Here is a 17,352-nt window from a genome sequence, read left to right as displayed (position 1 = left end):
GCACAGCAATCTTAGTTTGACTTCATCTGCCCTCTAACATGCTCAAATAGAAGGTTATCAATTTGGTTGATGAGAGATTACGGCCTTTGATTACCACTGCTCCAAAGTACTCTGTTTCCCCTTGATTACAAACACACATAGTCAAACTTAAGTTAAAGAACCCTGGGTTTTAATTGCACAGGGAGAAAGGAACTTTAACATTTCTCAATATTAACAGTACTTTAAAATACAATATCTATGTACCATATTTTGTGTAAGCAATTTGAGTTTCTCATATAAATAAACTAGGCGTGCATCTATCAAACATTTTTGATGCAGCAATATTATAAAATAATCCTAACTAGTATTATCAGCACACATTATTAATTTCAAAGTCACACTATCAACATGAATACTCACAGATTTTCTTGCCAGATAGCTAGATATTAAAGCCCTACTGCACATCAGAAAAATTATTAGGAAGTGGTAAAGTATTCAGTTGAAGTCCTTTCCTTATTATATACAGGCTTCAGAAACAAAGTAGAAAGGATTCTAGTTGGCCAATCTGTTCTCCCACTGAAATCAATGACATTACCAGGTACAGTAACTGTTTAAATACAGGACAATGTTGAATGTTTTGAAAATCCCACACTCAAATTCATCTGGGACACAGTTTGAGAAAATTGAAGCCAATGGACACTGTGCCATTACAGGTTACATTTAGGTCCTCTATTTATCATTCTGTCTGACTTATATTTTTCTTAGTCTAGATAGAGCCAAATATAATTCAACTTCCTATGTTCAACATTTCACATTAAATTAAATAAACCCTATTCGCTTTTGATCTATTTTTCCCAATAAGTATGTGCACAGCTGCCCAGCCTTGAGCAACAGAATGTTAGGGTGGCTGAACAGAACTTAGTACCACAGGATTTAACATTTGGACAGCAACACTATCATCACATCTTTCAAGTAAATCTAGTTATTCAAAAGTACTAAGTGATTTTCTGTACTCATTAATTCCTACCATGAAACACAAAGCTGGGACAATTTAGAGCATTATTCTATTTCCTTTACAAAAAGTATCTTCTCCTGATGAAAAGTTGTACAAAAGATTGATTTTGTAACAGTAAAATAAAAATCACTTTAAAATCAAAAGCTAATACTGAGCATTGCTGTTCTTTGAGTGATGCCAACACAGTCTTAGACTGGTATCCTGTTTGGAGGAGAAAAATGGATTCTTTTTAAAGATCGCATTCTAAATTTTCCATCTTGTTATTTGAATGCTATTGCCCTGCTGCAACTGGTTAGCACTGCACATCTGGCTGAATTGTCTTGGACTGGTATTTTCCCTAAACTATTGTGTATGTGTGTGATGGGTTTTTTAAAAAAAAATATTGTATGCACAGTGAAACAATGCCCTATTGCAGACTCCTACATACAATAATTAGTGACAGCATTTTTTTTAATTTTGTTTTCAATGTCAAAAAAGTGCTATTTTTAAAGTAAGCCACCATGAAATTCTAGCCATGCTTTTACAATATTTTTCATTTCAGTTTTTTTTGGCTCTTAATCTCATAGGCCCGAACTTCACACTGGAACTGTTATCTCGTAAAAGCTCTAAATTTCAACAACTTTTACTCTACAGCTACTATTTTTAACTTACATTTATCAGGAAAAAGAGCATATAACTCAAATATTCTCATAAAAATAGCTTCACAGAAACAAAACAGATAAATGTTCCATTCAGTAAAAGGTCAATTTTTCATAACTTTGGCTACAGAAGCCCTACAATTCAGCCAAATTTGATTCCAAAAGTTTCTATGTCCTGCTGCTACAGACCGTCATATTAAGATTTTGCAAAGTCCATCAAACTAATGAGGGGCAAAAAGTCAATCTTTTTCCATAAAATTACCACCATGACCAAATACTGTTACTTAGAAGTACTACCATTTACAACTTTTGCAACTCTCAAGCATTTGAAAAAATAAGACAGAGGGGAGAGGTGAAGTGATACTTCTTCCTTAAAAATAAACAAACACATAAATATCCAGAGCCCTAAAAATGCAAGGTCCTGGTTTGCTTTCTAGTAGAAAGGATCTGGAAAGCCCCTATTTCTGGTCAGCTAAGAATTCCCCTGCCATGGGGGAGCTTCCAGCTGATACACAGCCAGTATTACTGGACCCTGCACAGATACCATTTGACACCAGCACAGGATGCATTAGGAGCTGGAAAGAAGCAGCCAGAGCACGTTTTACAATTCCGAGGGCTCACATGCCTAGATTGCTCTAATTTATACTCAGACTAGCTCTGCCTTATACAAGGCAGTTCTGCGAGGCTAAGCATAAATTCAGTGCAACAGAGAATGTGGATTTAGCTAGATATAAGAGGTCTCTAATGCTAAATCATAAATTAGCCAAGAACACTGAACTTGTTTTTACTGTCCTGTAAGATTAGGGGAAACTTAGAGCCTGGACAAAAGTAATCACTCTTCAGAGCTGTCATCCTCTATCTTAACCACCACAACCAGGTGTGCAAGCACATAAAACCTTGGATATGTTCTTAACTGCTTCTATGTTGGCTATTGGGAATTCTCATCCGTACATTAATTGCTCATTTTTCATCACAAGTGCAAAATATTTGGCTGCAGACAGCAGGATTTCCTGACAAAAATGTGCAATTGTGTCTCTTGTGTTTGTCCAACTATATTTGAGACACAAGATTAACTTCCAGCACACTTTCCAACCAGCAAGCAGAAGACATTTTGGGTTGATTGAACAGGACACATGAGGAGAAGGAAAGACATTCAGTGGAGTCTCTGTCTTCCTTCTGTTACTCCACAAGTTTCTATGAAAATGCCAAAAGGAGTTTTGCACCTTTCTTTACAACAGGTCTGGCATAATGCCAGCTGGTACTCCCAAGCCATGTGTAAATTCAGCTCAAGATACACACTGTATCATTTATTCTCTGAAGAAAGCTGTGCAGTATTTCTTGGAATAATGAAAACCTGGCTTCTGGTTTTCCAGATACAGATTTCTACTACCTAGTAAAATTTGGGCTTTCTGACCTCTGTCAGTTTTATGGATTTTGCAGATACCCAATTTCTGAACACATGCACTCCAGTGATTTTGATCAGTGGTTCCCAAGCTTAGCTCATTTGGTTACCACCATCAGAGATGGTGCTGACCTGTGATAAGACCACCTATGCAAAACCAGAAGCTTCTTGCCAGGGCAGGTACACATGTATAAAAAAGCATGTCTATCACCTCCAATCCTCTTACTGCAAGGTCTCATTTATCAGAGTAGGATCCTTAATTCCATGTTTTCATCTACCATTGCACTACATGTCTCACCTCACAAACTAGAGCCTCTGTTAAGTGTCCAATCCCTTACCTTTTGACCACAATCGCATCAACACAAAGCAGGGTGACAGTAACTGTAGCCACATCCTCCTACATCAGAGCCTCCCTGCCTCACCAACCCTGCTTCTTTCTGCCTTAACCCTGCTTGATACCTTCCTGAAGCAAGCACTGTGAGCTGTGCAATGTGGGATGGAACACTTACCGCTGAGCGGACTGCTGCAGCTGCAGCTACATAGAGAAGCAAGTCACAACTAATCAGCAAAAACCTTCTGTGTGGATCTGTTTACCTCATGGCTCAGAGAAGTGCCTGTATACAAGCACAGTTAACAGCTGCCATCATCATGTACCACTTTAAGTTGGCTTTGTACCACGATTTGGGAATGTGCCTTAGACAATAGGCACAAATATGCATAACAGTCACATTTAGATCTGTTCTTTGCCCTTTCTGACAATGTTCTAATTTAAGATCCTAGTTTCACTTAACCAGACATTTTTACTGCAGAGAACTTCATTCCCACATGGCACCTTCAGGGACCATGACTCCTCCAGAAATTTGTATTACATGAGCCAAATTCTACTAACAGTTGTACTGCTAACAGGTCACATACTTGGGGGTTTGTTTTTAGACTAATGTTTGTTTAAAAAAGTGAGGAATACATTTTGGACTGTAAATATGTTCATTCCAAAAAAACTGTGAAGAGAATAAGGAGAAGCAGATGGAAGAATTTTACCTCTACATTGTGCTGATTATATAATTTATCAAGAAATTGTTCCACAGGCCTCCAACAGATGCTCTGCTGTTAAAGCCATGAAAAGTCATTCAGGGAGAGGGTAAAGGCCTCGGGGGTGTGGTCCACATGCTTCAGCACATACATCCTCAGTCCTGGCCTGCAGATAGCACATCTGGTCCAGGCATGGACCTCATGGTTGGCCAAAATACAGGCTTGCAATAATGCTCCTTTTTTCAGCTTTAATGTAAGCCTGTTTTCTTGCCAAATTCAAATCCTGCCAAAATTTGGCCAAAGAAGTTTGCTCAATTGTGCAATATCTTAAGTTTATATCCAACAACTCTTTGCAAAAACAATTGTATCGTGTTTTTAATGTTTACAGGCATTAACAATATTTAATTTTAAGTAGAATTTTACTGCTGACACTCTTGTGATTTACAGTAAATTACCTTAGAGAGGGTTTTTCCATTAGCTCTTACTGTCACGAGTCCTGCACAGCACACCAAAGCACTGGAGCTAGAGAGACCAGAACTTGGAGGGATGGTTCCATCTAGCAGACAATTCATTCCAGTTGGGTTATTAAGACCAAAATGTTCCTAACAATGAAAAAATAAACAATCTCAGTTTCAAGTACAGACAGGCTCAGGCTTGCAATTATCTGATACTTAGAAAGAGAATCTTTCTGTTGAGTTGCTGGAACCAAGGACCTGCTTCTGGTATCTCCAAAATAAAGCAAAATTTTCATTCTATTCCTCAAGAACAAATCCAATGGTAGGGCTTCAGCCAAAGGTATGTCTGCAATTCCTGTACACAAACATACATGAGCTGACAGAACCGTACCCCAAGCAGAATTCAGTATGGGCTAAACGCCCAAGAATTTACCAAGCTTCGTGGGTGGGTTTTGCAGCAACTGGCTCTGCTCTGAGCTGCTGTGGTGACAGTATCAGAGGTTACCAAACATTTTATACCCTACTTTTGTCCTTTCCTCCACAGCTTCTCACTTAGGGCATCCTGAAGAGCTTAAGGTCCACTTTATGCTTCACTTCTAATGCTGGCACGTGTTACTAGGGAGCCACATCACACTGATGGGGAACTAGTAGCCATGCAGCTGATACTCCTATCTCCTGAAGCACCCACAGGACTACCACTGAGAAAACCACAATGGTACTTGAAGGATACTATGCTTTAGGAGACACAAAGACATACCTACCAGTGGTGACGGTCTCTGTCATGCTATTTATAGAACAAAGTTTAAAATATTTTTACATACATGATAGATATCATCGCAGATAATACATTTAATCCAGAAGTCATAAATCCCCACGTACATACTCTTATAATTACTTTTTATTTGCTTTGTCTTTTTATTTATAATAACTTTAATATAAATTCCTCTCTGTTGTTAGTTTGAAATAAACATGCAGTACTTATTAAAAAATCACTAAATGTATACGGAGGTTATATGAATAGCTACATTCTGATACAGATTTATATGTCAATAAACTATGCTACAATGTCATTAATGAGAAAAAATGGCAGTGTTTCCATAAAGAAATGCCCACCTTCAAAAGATTTCACTACTTTTCCTGAAACAACTTCAACCATAAATACCAATGGTAGAGATCAGCAAACACAAAGAGCCTCCTTTAATGTCTTCTACCATCACTTCAAATTATTTTAAATTTCCCTTTCTACAAATATAAGGGAATTCATACCTCAAATACTATTGCTGCCCATGCCCCTTCATGAAGAACGCTAGACAGGCTTGTTCAAAACCAGAAAATGCTTGAGTAACCAGAAACTGATCCACAGTTTCTGGATTGTCTTGAATGTGAATCAGGCTTGCAAACTTATCACGCGATGTTTAAATAGAAAACGTACTTCAGTTTCAAAAATGAAAATGGACTTTGCCAAGTTCTGCAATAGTTCTGTCCCAAAAGGATAGCATGTTCAACTTAATATAAACAGATTATCCCGCTGGACCCTCTGAGTACTTGTATTTCAGTGTTTCTTAAGTCTGTAACATTTATGCTTATTTTCTGCCAGTGCTAGAGTCTGCAAACCTGTTTTGCAAATTAACCTTCAAGTATGAAAGTTTGTCCTTAGGAAACAAATCTCAGTAGCAGACTGCAAAGTAAATAAAGTCAATTGGTCATGCTAGCCTTAATATAAGAAAAGATATATTGTAAAGAAACCTAATCTACATCTCTACAGTCAATGCAATTTAAATGCCTGTGTTACTGAGCAACACAAAATTGAAAATACTCATGTTACTGCAAACGTAAGTAATTTATTGGGGTCTAAACATAGGGGCAGGGGTCTGTTTAGGAACTGTGGATTGTAATAAAGTGACTTGTGGCACTGATTATTCCAAATATTGTATTTTGAAGGCTCCAGTGGCAGGTTTGAGGCAGGCTTTGTTGGCTGTCTGCAGTCCTCATCTATTGGATCATCCTGTGGGGTGACCTAGATGGCCTATCCTGAGGCAAGCTTCATGTGCTTCAAAAAGCACATTCACCCATAATTCGGGCTGCCTGTGGCAACCTGTTCCTGACTTAGCCATCACTGTTTATCCCATCTGCCCTTCCAGAAATATCACTGGATTGACATCAAGCTGAGAAGTCATCATGTTTTTTCTCAAAGGGCCATGAATCACCTGCAAACAGCAGGTGAGATTTATAGGAAGCCTCAAGTGTGAGTTCAGGCTGCCTCCCAGGACAACACTGACAATCAGCACTTAGTTTCACAAGCAGTTCAGTCTTCAAGTCAGTCTGGAGACAGGCTAGCTCACAAAGGAGAAGATAAAGCTCAAATGAGCAGACAGGAAAATGTCTATCTGTTCAGTGTTCCTGCCTTTACTGTAAGTGTGCCATTTCCTGCATAGCTGCACTCAACTCAGGAAATTTTGAAAATCCCATTCAAATTCCACACACTGAAAATCTGGTTAAGTAACGGTTTTCACTGGAATATTTCTCCTGTACGCTGTTTACTTACATTTTACATTTTCTGTTGCCTACTGCATGAGTCAGCTTCACTCAGTTGTGCACAAGTTGTAGGTTTCCAACATGAATGGAAATTAATGTTTTTTAAAATGTTTCCATAGGAAGAAAAGGACTAAAATATGACTTTTGTGTCCTGACAGACAAGCCTCCAAAACTTTTTAAAAGCAGATTTTAATTAGATGATTCCATCGGAATGCATGATGTTTAACTTCAAAATACAGAAATGTCATCTCGATAATGAGTTTGGTCATGACTTTACTAAATAAGTAATTATTTGCTATTGTAATTTATATAATGAAAATAGGGCTCTGCAAATATTTTAAAACAAACCCACTCATATCTCCTCTTCAAATTTTAACATAAAAATACTTAACTGTATGTCAAGAAAAGCTACAGAATGCAGGGAAGTATTTTGAGGGTGAATAGGTATGCTTGTCGTATTTTACTTCTACATTAATTTCATAAGTTAAATGGATTTGGCTTACCTGAATACCCTTCAGTCCACACAGGAAGTAGTTATGCCACTGAGGTGTGGTTTTGTTAATCTGAATGTTATTAACACTAGTACTGAAATCCCTGCAAAAACAGAAAAACCTTGAGGCTTTAACTTACCAGTAAACTTAGTTTGAAAAAAACATGGCTTATTACTGCCACCTGCTGATGAACAAAAACATTTCGATGTTAATTTTCTTCAGTGCAATGTTTTTTGGGTTTTTTGTACAGATCTTCTTTATTATTCGATTCTATAAGGATATTTTAGATTGAAGCATAAGAATTTTTGCTTAAGTTATAGAATTTATTAAATAAATTCAGAAATTAAACTGCCTTTGGCATCCTTAATTAAGGCAGCATGCCTTCCATTACATGTGTATTTTCTCTTGATCTCTTAGAGAAGTGAAAATCTAAATAGTCATATCTGTCAAACCTAGAATAGAGATAAATACACTTCAGGTTCTCTAGTAATCCCTGCTCAGGAATTCGTCTTCAATACCTTTGCTCTGAACGGCACTTCACTAAAACAAGCCTAGTGCTGCAAAGTTGTATTATGTATGTTACAAGATACAAATCAAATAATTTAGTTTAGAATAGTTTATCTATTTCCTCCAGGATGATTCTGATAATGGTTTTCCTACTCTATCTGCATTTCAAAATAATAAAAATGTTAAGCCTGAATCCTCCTAAAGAAACTACTGCTACAGATTGGTGCTGTCAAAGTGAGCAGGGAGTGATGCACAGAGACCTTAGAGGAGCATGCATTAAGCACCAAGAAGCGCAGATTGTTTAGAAGTCTGTACTGTTGAATGTCCAATAACTGTACCTACCTGATATCATTACAGCAGATGCCCAACACAGAAAGAGGAAAGGCATTGAGAATGTCAAGAAAAGCTAACAAAAAATATTCAAAAGTTGCAGGCTAAGCTGTGCTTTACAAGGCAAGTGTTCTGCCGAACAATATGAACAGAGGCAGCTGAATTCCCTGGAAATATTTAGGTTTAATGGGAATAAAACCACTTTCAAGAAATTATACAGCAGGGGACAGTCTGCAACTCCTAAGGGGATGGAATTTTTTGTTCTTATGCTAGTCCTACTCTGTATCTGTAAACTATGTAGGTTAGTGATATGTTATTTTTATCCAAAATGATATCGCTAGTTAATACCTGTAATGAATACCAGTGTGAAGGTGTTTTTAATGGTGAAGTATTCTGTTACCTATGGAGAAAAGTTATACTAATATAAAGCATCTTTACAATGATATAATTGTCTTCAAATGATGGCTGAAAACTTCACTTTATTCTGGTGCAATTAAAGGCTGCAATTTTTGTGTTATGTAACCCCCAAAACTGACAACCAGTGTACAAAAAGACCCACAATCCTGCCTCTTCACATGGTCTAATGCTACCTATGCTGTAGTGAGCTACTCCACTTGTATTACGAGTCTACAACCTGCTCCTAGCTCAATGTTACATGACAGATCTTACACTTTAAGTATCAACTTAGAATTACCATTTTGTCAGTTATACATTCAATTTCAACAGTCAATACAGTGCAGAAATATCAGATTGGTGTACAGTTAACATACAAATTGCTGTCTTTCAATCTGAACTGTTCAAAATAGTGCCACTTACAGGACATCATCAACAATGCAGCATCAAAGAATTGTACAAAGTTAGTGTCAGAAATTACTGGGGTTTGTAGAGTAACACAAAAGATCTGAAAGGGAGTATTGAGATTACAATACAAGGAAAGTTTGAGAATAGCTGTAAAATTCTTCTAATTTGAGATTCATGTGTAGTCAGAACAATCTCCCAGAGAATAAAATAACATCATTTTGCTTATGGCTTTTGAATATAATAAAAAACCCAGACGTACTTGTAAATAGAAAATACTTGTCAAAAGTCATGAAAATTAAAAAAATCCTGTGTTTGCTTATGCTTGTTCTCTACAATAATCCTAAATTATTATTGTAAAAAAGCAATGTTGATGGAAATCAATGCGTAAAAGTGATTAACAGAAAGCAAATCTGAAGTCCTCTTTTCCTCAAAAAAGAGTTGTAAAGTATTTTATCTTTGTAATTCTTTTTATACAATCAGGCAAAGTAAAACTTCAGTGAACAAGACATAAACTATGATTATATTTGCTGGTTCTCAAGACAAATTAAAATAATGACTTCTTAAAATGCATTTTGCTCATTTCTGCAATCTTCTCGCATACAAAATGAAAGAAAAATTGGCGTTGATTTTGGCAGGTTTCACATGGACATAATTCACACAAACACAGAATGTGGTACTGTCAAGATGCCCAGAATCCTTAACTGTATTTTTTTGTTATCACATTCAATTTGTTGTAAAAACCAGTTCCTAAATTGATAACGCCCAAGCGTTATCTTAAATCAGTAAATCTTCAGGCTTGCCTTTGATCCTCCTACTGGAAGGTAGACAGTTTGATATAAGAACTTTACAATAAAATAAAATAAAAATTGGGAAAAACATACCCATAAAGTAAAAATACTGATATTGTCTGTTCCAGCCTTTCTGTTTTAAAGGATTCTTGGGAAAGCTTGCCCCTCCTCCAAGCTAGATATAAGCATTCCAATTCTTCTGCATAATTAGAAGAGGAGAGTTTTTTAAGTAGTGTGAAAAACACATGTGCCTGAGGTGTTTTTTACTGTTTGAATAGTAATTAATCCTTATTTTTGGGAGACAAATTTGGCTTTTTGTCACAGAACCTCATTGTCTTGTCAATCTGTTAGTTTATCTGTTTAAGTCCTCTGTAAAAAAAAATCTGATTTTTAAAAAAAAAGATTTTCAGGTTTTGCCACAAGATGGAAACCGATGGATAATTATCATCCTCTGGTATGTCTGAAGGCATTTTGAGAAGTATCATGTCAGATATTCTCTGTACATGTACTTCTCAATTACAAAGATTTTATGTGAAGGGGAGGTACCAGGAACATCAAAAGACTGTAATTTTTGAATGCTGTTTTAGCCCAAATAACACTAAAGGCATCTGATCAGTTGGGATGATTTCTGATTAAAAACACATAGGTGGTTTTTCTTGCAGTCTGTTCTTCGTCCTGTTTTCCCTGAAAGCTAACATGAACCATCAGGGTGGAAGAGGGCTACAGAACTGTTACACATTTTACCAGTTCATGAAACAAGAATGAAATAGGAAATAGTGATTCTGCGGAGGCTTATGGTTAGTCCTTGTTTGCCAAAGGCCTATATATATGCATTCACCACAGGCATAAATCTACCAGTGTAACAGGCTGGGAAAAAAGATACACTGTCAACAGTTTTGTTATGTGGTGTAACATTCAAAGTGTTGAAAAATATTTCTTTGTTATGAAATTATGGGCATGTTTTAGCTTTGTTTTTAAGCAATAGTGTCTCAACAAAATAGAGATGCTTAATGTTGTATTCTGAGACCTCTTCTTGGTTTACGGTTTAAAACATACAATTTCAAACTGAAACCAGGGCAGATATAAAAATATAGTGACTGTGTATGCAATTTGAATTCAAAGGCTGTAATTCCAGATTTGGTAGGAACTGTATGTACCTTAGGAGAAGGCCATTTCAATTGTGATGTAATGTGCCAAAGCTTAAAAAATGTTTACCTTTTGGTTACTGCTTTATTTAGTATCCATTATAACAACTTTTCCTAATCAAAGCTATTATAATTCTGGAACTACCGCTTCTTGCAGAATGGTTTTGCAATACAGCTTAAGCCCTGCTGGAGGCTGCTATTAAAAAAGGGAAAGGTCCCACTCACATCTGCCATTTCCTATCCCCCTGCTCACCACTGCATGTTCCCACTGTTTAGCCCCAGTCAGCTTTAGTGCTGAGTGCATGACAATTCAATTCACTAAAATGACAGAAAATTAACCAGGCAAAAAACAGGTGAATAGTGCACTTTACCTTAAGATCAAACAAGGACTACACCTAGTAAAAGGCAGAGGGTGGATCGATGGTAGAAGCAGAGACAGGGAGACTATGGGTAAAAGAAGCAAGCCATCACCTTTTGGTGGTGGCAGACTCTTAATTCAGCCCAGCTATAATGTGAAAACATACTCTACAAAGTGAATGAAAAACATTTGAGTATTTATGCTTCCCACGGAAGTAAAAATTCCTTTCAACTGCCTTACTTGCAGGCAGCAGCTCAGAACATATTTTTATAACAAACTGAGCTTTAAGCAGGAATATGTGTTTAAATACTTCCCACTTTTGGCAGTATGTTCCTGTCCCTGTGCTGCCATGCACTGTGCTTTCAGGGAGTAATTTACCATTGGCTTAAACCAATGGCTTAATAAAAATGTCTTAAACTAAGCTTGTGCTGATTCTGATTTTTGCAAAATCCCACAAAAGTTCATGTGGATAACTGACCTGATCTGAACTGCCATGCAACCACACAAATATCAGTCTGTTACAAGGAAGAAGGCAGAAAAATGTGGCTGAAGTTGAAAAGAATGGCAGGATTATTTCCCTGTGTTCAGCACTTGTGAGACCATAGCTGGAATACTGCGTTCAGTTTTGGGGTTTCCCAATACAAGACAGACATTGGCAAACTGCAGGGAGTCCAGCAGAAGGCCATCAAGATGGTTACAAGGGATCTCCAACGGTCCCTTCCAACCTAAATTAGTCTGATTCTGCAAACAAGCAGCTGTGGAGGAAGTAGAAGAGAGGGAATACAGATTCTTTGAGCCAGGATTGTTGCTAAAGCCATTGTGTTGTGAAAACACAGCCCCAGGTTCTCCAGAGCAGGGTAATGTTAGCTTACATATGCAGTAATTGATTACAAAACATTTCACTCCCTTCTCCAGGAGAACTGAACTGCTGCCAGTTATGGGGATTACATCAAGAAAGATGAGCTACAACAAGGGAAGACAGGATTGCACTTTTAGAAAGATTGAAAAATCAGAGGCCTCACGAGAAATCTGAACAAACAGGTGGGAAACAGAAGTAGCAAACCTATTGCTCTAAACTAATATGCACAGCATAGCGTCAATGGGATTCCATCTGCTTATATCATTTTACACAATTAAACTCTATACTGCAATGGCAGTTTGTCAGATCTCTGAGAAGTTAACCTGTATTGCACTTGCATAAAGAGGTTCATAAAAATTAGTGAATAAACAAAGTAATTACTTACAAGTACAAAGAATTGGTATTTGCCAGTTGCACAGCTTTAGTTTTTACAGGTTCTACTGCAATCAGTATATCTTGTTCTATAGCCATAGGGAGCACAGCATAACCACAGTAGTCTATATGTTCTCCTACCAAAGAAAAGAGATAATTAAAATATTTTGGAATAATTCTTTCTAGAATAGCAGTAACAGGGCTTCTACAGGGGTTCAATGTTGTTTACCATACAAGACAAGTTCTGAGCATAGTCTCAACTCTTATTATTTAAAGTTTGGGGTGCATTTCCTCCATTTCATATTACTGCACAAAAATTTTCTTCTTTCTTTAGTGATTTTATCTATGGCATCTGTTTATAAATCTTCATGTTTTAACATTGGCTTATAAAAATCAAAAAACCACTACATAGATTATTGTCCAGCAATGAGAATGGCCACATTATTTGTACACTGTTGTAACAGTACAAAAAATTAAGTCAAATCAATCACATTTAACTGATGACTGGAAGAGATAAAGGCGCCACAGGACTCCTCATTATGTGATCTCCTCTGCTCATGTGGGTGATTCATTAGCCGCCAGAGAAGGCTTGTGGTAGAAATTTTATATTTTAGTTTTCATAAAATTTCTGGACTTTTTTTCCAAGAAGATAATAATTATATTTAAATAATCATTAATACAGTTACATACAACACATAAAGTAATATTCAAGTAGAAAATGTATGTAGTAAACATCCTCTCTCTTGGAAGTAATTCCCAGTTAGCATATACTGTCTATTTAATCTATATGATATGTTCACACAGCACCAAGATAAAAATTATCATTAATTGCACAACGGACTAAATAATTTTTAAAGCTCTGTTTTGCAGGATCCTTTTAGTTACAATGTCTTCAAATGCATAGGGTTACTTCATGAATATCGAAGAAATTGAGCTCTAGGGAGAGCACCATCTTAATATGGATAGAGAAATCTCAAAAATAAGGCTGCCACAGAAATACAAGTAAATCCTAAATACAAAATAATTATGTCATTCCAGTCTGCCAGTGAATCACAACCAACTGTTCTAAGTTCTGTGGACACCACTCTATGGAAGAGTAAAGAAGAGCAGATAATGGTAGAATCATTTCATGCTTTATCATATGCATTGCTGTGTGGCTGGTTATATTTGGTAACAAATTATAATGGAAGAAAAAAATATACTAATTTAATTTGTGGATGCACTGTTCATCAACTACTTTAGATTAAATTTCCCAAGCCTTTCAAAAAAATGGTATCCAACCATAAGCTGGCAAGTTACTCCAATTTTCAAAACCATCACACTATAAATGTTTTTTCCAAAACTGATATTTGAGTGTGCAGTTGCTTGTAACGAGGTGTAGTAAAAGCTAGTAAAGTATTATATTCTGTTTTCCATTTATCACAAGCAACTTCTCTGAAAAAAATAAAATTAAGACCAACATTATTTTGATTCTATGTTTTGAACTACTCGGCTTTCATGATGGCGGATAAATTAACAGAATATTAATTTTTCTCTTTACCTATTAAGTTGACTCGCCCTGGTGCACGAACATAAAACTTGGGAGCCGATCCAAATTTTGATATAAACATCTCCTTTAGCTTCTGCAATCTGAAAGGTGGGTTAGAAACATTTAGAAGGACTATATTTGCAAAAAAGGCAGGAAGTTTCCACGTTTCTTGAAGTTCGATTCAACTTTTTGAATTACGTGTTTTGTCTGTTACATCAAAAGCGACATTAAGCTGCTTATTTTTGCTCTTCATATAACATTCATTGTGACAGAGAAAACTCCATTTAGAATATTCTAATTAAGAAACGTGTATGTTCACTTGAAAAGGATAGAAGGGGCCTTATTTTATTTAAGTCCTCTGTCTAGGTTGGTTCTAGACAGAAGCAGGGAAGGCAGTTGCCTGGGGTAGCAAAATACCATGGCCTCCAGCTACCTCTCCTACGCCACAACCCTATAAAACTGTTTGCCATTGAGGAAGAATCCGGCAGTGTGGACCAATGGCTCGTTTGTGGCACTGGGATTTGTCACATACACACAGAGGCACTCCCTTCAAAGTCAGATCTGACCGCACCAGGCCTGAGCGAATTCATTTTCTTCCAAGTTTTGACTTTTATCAATTTCCATATTAGACACTACCCCATTTCTGTACAAATATGTATGCAGAGAACTAGAATTCCAAACCTCAGATTATCCCTGCAATTTACTTAGTATTTACTCTACAGGTTTACAGCAACAGTTCACAGAAAGTTCTTCAGGTTTTCCATTTGAAGGTGCTAGATGTGCCACTGAAAGTTCCAATGCAAAGAAAAATTTGGCATATTGCTTTATTTCCTAAGACTGTAAAGGTATCTAGCTTCTGCCCTGTGTTTGCAAAGCTGGAATGCTTTAGTGTGTCATATAGGAACTGGGTAAATAAAGACTGAGAAGAGATTAATCCATTATCTTAGTGAAGCATGAGAAATTTGACAGTGATTCACTTCAAAACTACCTTAAAGCAATTTAGGTTGCACATTAACCCATTAACTTTAATTAATGTAAGCAACAGACTAAAATGATGAAAAAGCAGTAAGAATACAAGAAAAATAATCTTTAAAATGGGACTTACAATATTTCACTGACATACCCTGTTGGCTTTAAAGCATGTAGCCAATTAAATTTTTTGTTGTTGTTTTTAGTCTACTAACAAAAATCTAGTAACAGGAACCCTGCTAAGGTTTCTACATTTAGTCTAAAACTAGAACTGGAAGCCTAGTTAATGCAAAGTGTAAGTAAGAAGACAGCAATGAGAAACAGATGTTACAAAATTTCACAGTCAATTATTTAGTTTATACTTCTTTGTAAAAGCTGTGTTACTGTCCAACTACATATATTCAAATGTTTTATAAGATTTCTTTAGATGGAAAGCTACAAAATACTTTTTTTTATGCTTTTTTTTAACACATCCTTCAGTACTTTTCCATCTTGGCACCCAGTAACAAAGCTGCATTACGTCCCTCTGTAATTTCCCCTTTTTATCATCTCCCCTAGTATTGACTAGTTTATCACTCTTCCAATTAGCAGAAGCAATTTCTGCCATTTCATTGTACAATCCCTTTTCTAGATCACATTAATAATATTGTAGTCCATAGGGGAATCTGCTGGCAGAATTCTAGGTGTTAACTTTATTCCTTTTTGTGTCAGTATTTAGAATGCTTCTTTGTTTCACAGATATTTTTATAGTGGTGTTGGTACCAAGAGACTAAGAACAAACAGAGCAGTCATGGGGGCATGTTTATCTAAGTGCTGATTGATCTCTTTTTTTAATGTGGGTTTTTACAAGCAGGCCTGATGAAAGGCTATTTACAGGCTTTGGCCTTGATGTTGCAACATGCATGCTGCATTTTAAGCACCTACATCAAAGATAATTGTCAGAAGTGTTAAGTGAAGGCATCCCTCACAACTTCACACATCCAAGTCTGGAAACGCCAGACTCGTCCTTTCCGCAGTGCAATCATATGCAAGCAACTAAACTTAAAAAAAAAAAAAAGACCCTTCTCCAGTGCTAACACAGGTAAAAAGGTTCGTTTGAACTGTTTGTGCATTCTACTTCCACACACCGAGTGCAACTCCGTGGGGAAAGAGCATGCACTGGCATGTGCCACAGTCATACCAACGCAGAGCCAGGCCTACGCTGTTCCAAGGAATCGCAGGGGCACTTCTTTTATAGCCAAAAGGACAAGAGGATAATCAGTACCCCCCAAATTCTGAACAAACTAAAAACGCTACGAGGAAAGATGAATTAATTACTCCCCTCCTGCCACAGTGGCACTGTGCGAGAGGCAGCAGGGACGCCTGGGCAGCAGGGAGTCGCGTTTGGCGGAGAAGGGGCAGGAGGGGCCGGTGCCCAGCGCGCGGCCCTGCGGCAGAAGGCGGCCGGAGCCCACGCCCGCTTGCCGGCGGGGAAATCAAAGCACGCCCAGGCCAACGTGGCCGCGGCAAGGGCGCTCCCGGGGCCACACAGAACGCAAGCGTCACGCTGTTTGTGTTGAGGCGAATCAAAGGATCGCAAGTCAAAACCCTCTCACGCCTCAGGCGAGAGGCTTGGAAACAGACCGTCCCACCTGTCCTCCCACCTCCCCTGCCCGCCTAGCAGACCGCCCGCCCGCCCCGGGATAAATGGCGGCGGGCTTCCGCATCTCCGTTGCGGCCGTGGCCTCTCGCTGCGGGGCCGGGGCCGGGGCCGAGGGGAGCGACCCACGCACCCACCTGGGCTGCTCCACCAGCTGAACCGGGAGGGTGCCGGGGGCGTCCGCCGCCATGGCGGCTCCCCCCGCCGGCCCCTGGCTGAGGCGGGCAGCGGCGCGGTGCGGCGGCTCCGGCTGGGCCGCGGTCACGGGACAGGCAGACACCGTCCTTCCGGGCGACGGAGCTGGCAGCCCGGCCTCCTGCCCGCCCCGGCCCCGGTGGCGGGGCACCCCTGAGGCGAGGCTGCTCAGCCCTGGGCCTGTCTCGCGGGCACGTCGGCACCCCGCAGCGCGGGCGGCGGTGGGGCGGCTCTGCCCTCAGCTCCTTGCCCGCCACAGTCCAGATGTGACAGGAAAGCTGCTGCGGTGTGTGAAGGAAATGTTTTTTTCCTTCATT

General features: G+C 38.5%; 1 protein-coding gene and 1 pseudogene across 3 annotated transcripts in view; one reads left to right on the top strand and one right to left on the bottom strand.

Annotated features, from left to right (window-relative positions):
- Positions 1 to 12,522, top strand: part of LOC115341293 — a 178,313-nt pseudogene extending 165,791 nt beyond the window's left edge.
- Positions 1 to 17,137, bottom strand: part of GALK2 (galactokinase 2) — a 50,286-nt gene extending 33,149 nt beyond the window's left edge. Inside the window, exons 1-5 of one of the 3 annotated variants that reach the window (XM_030013752.2) lie at positions 16,978 to 17,137; positions 14,245 to 14,333; positions 12,718 to 12,841; positions 7,557 to 7,665; positions 4,519 to 4,665 (exon numbers count right to left, since the gene is read on the bottom strand). In XM_030013752.2, the coding sequence (XP_029869612.1) occupies positions 4,519 to 4,665; positions 7,557 to 7,665; positions 12,718 to 12,841; positions 14,245 to 14,333; positions 16,978 to 17,030 (522 nt within the window). In that variant the 5' untranslated portion in view covers positions 17,031 to 17,137. Of the gene's footprint in view, positions 1 to 4,518; positions 4,666 to 7,556; positions 7,666 to 12,717; positions 12,842 to 14,244; positions 14,334 to 16,328; positions 16,394 to 16,977 lie in introns of those variants that run through there. The other 2 variants (XM_030013754.2, XM_030013753.2) reach the window with 2 other exon arrangements.
- Between the last annotated feature and the right edge of the window lie 215 nt (positions 17,138 to 17,352).

The sequence above is a fragment of the Aquila chrysaetos genome, chromosome 5 (genome assembly GCF_900496995.4).
Source record: "Aquila chrysaetos chrysaetos chromosome 5, bAquChr1.4, whole genome shotgun sequence".
NCBI classification, from domain to species: domain Eukaryota; kingdom Metazoa; phylum Chordata; class Aves; order Accipitriformes; family Accipitridae; genus Aquila; species Aquila chrysaetos.
Note: the sequence above shows the minus strand (reverse complement) of the source record. Positions and strands in the feature narration are given on the sequence as shown.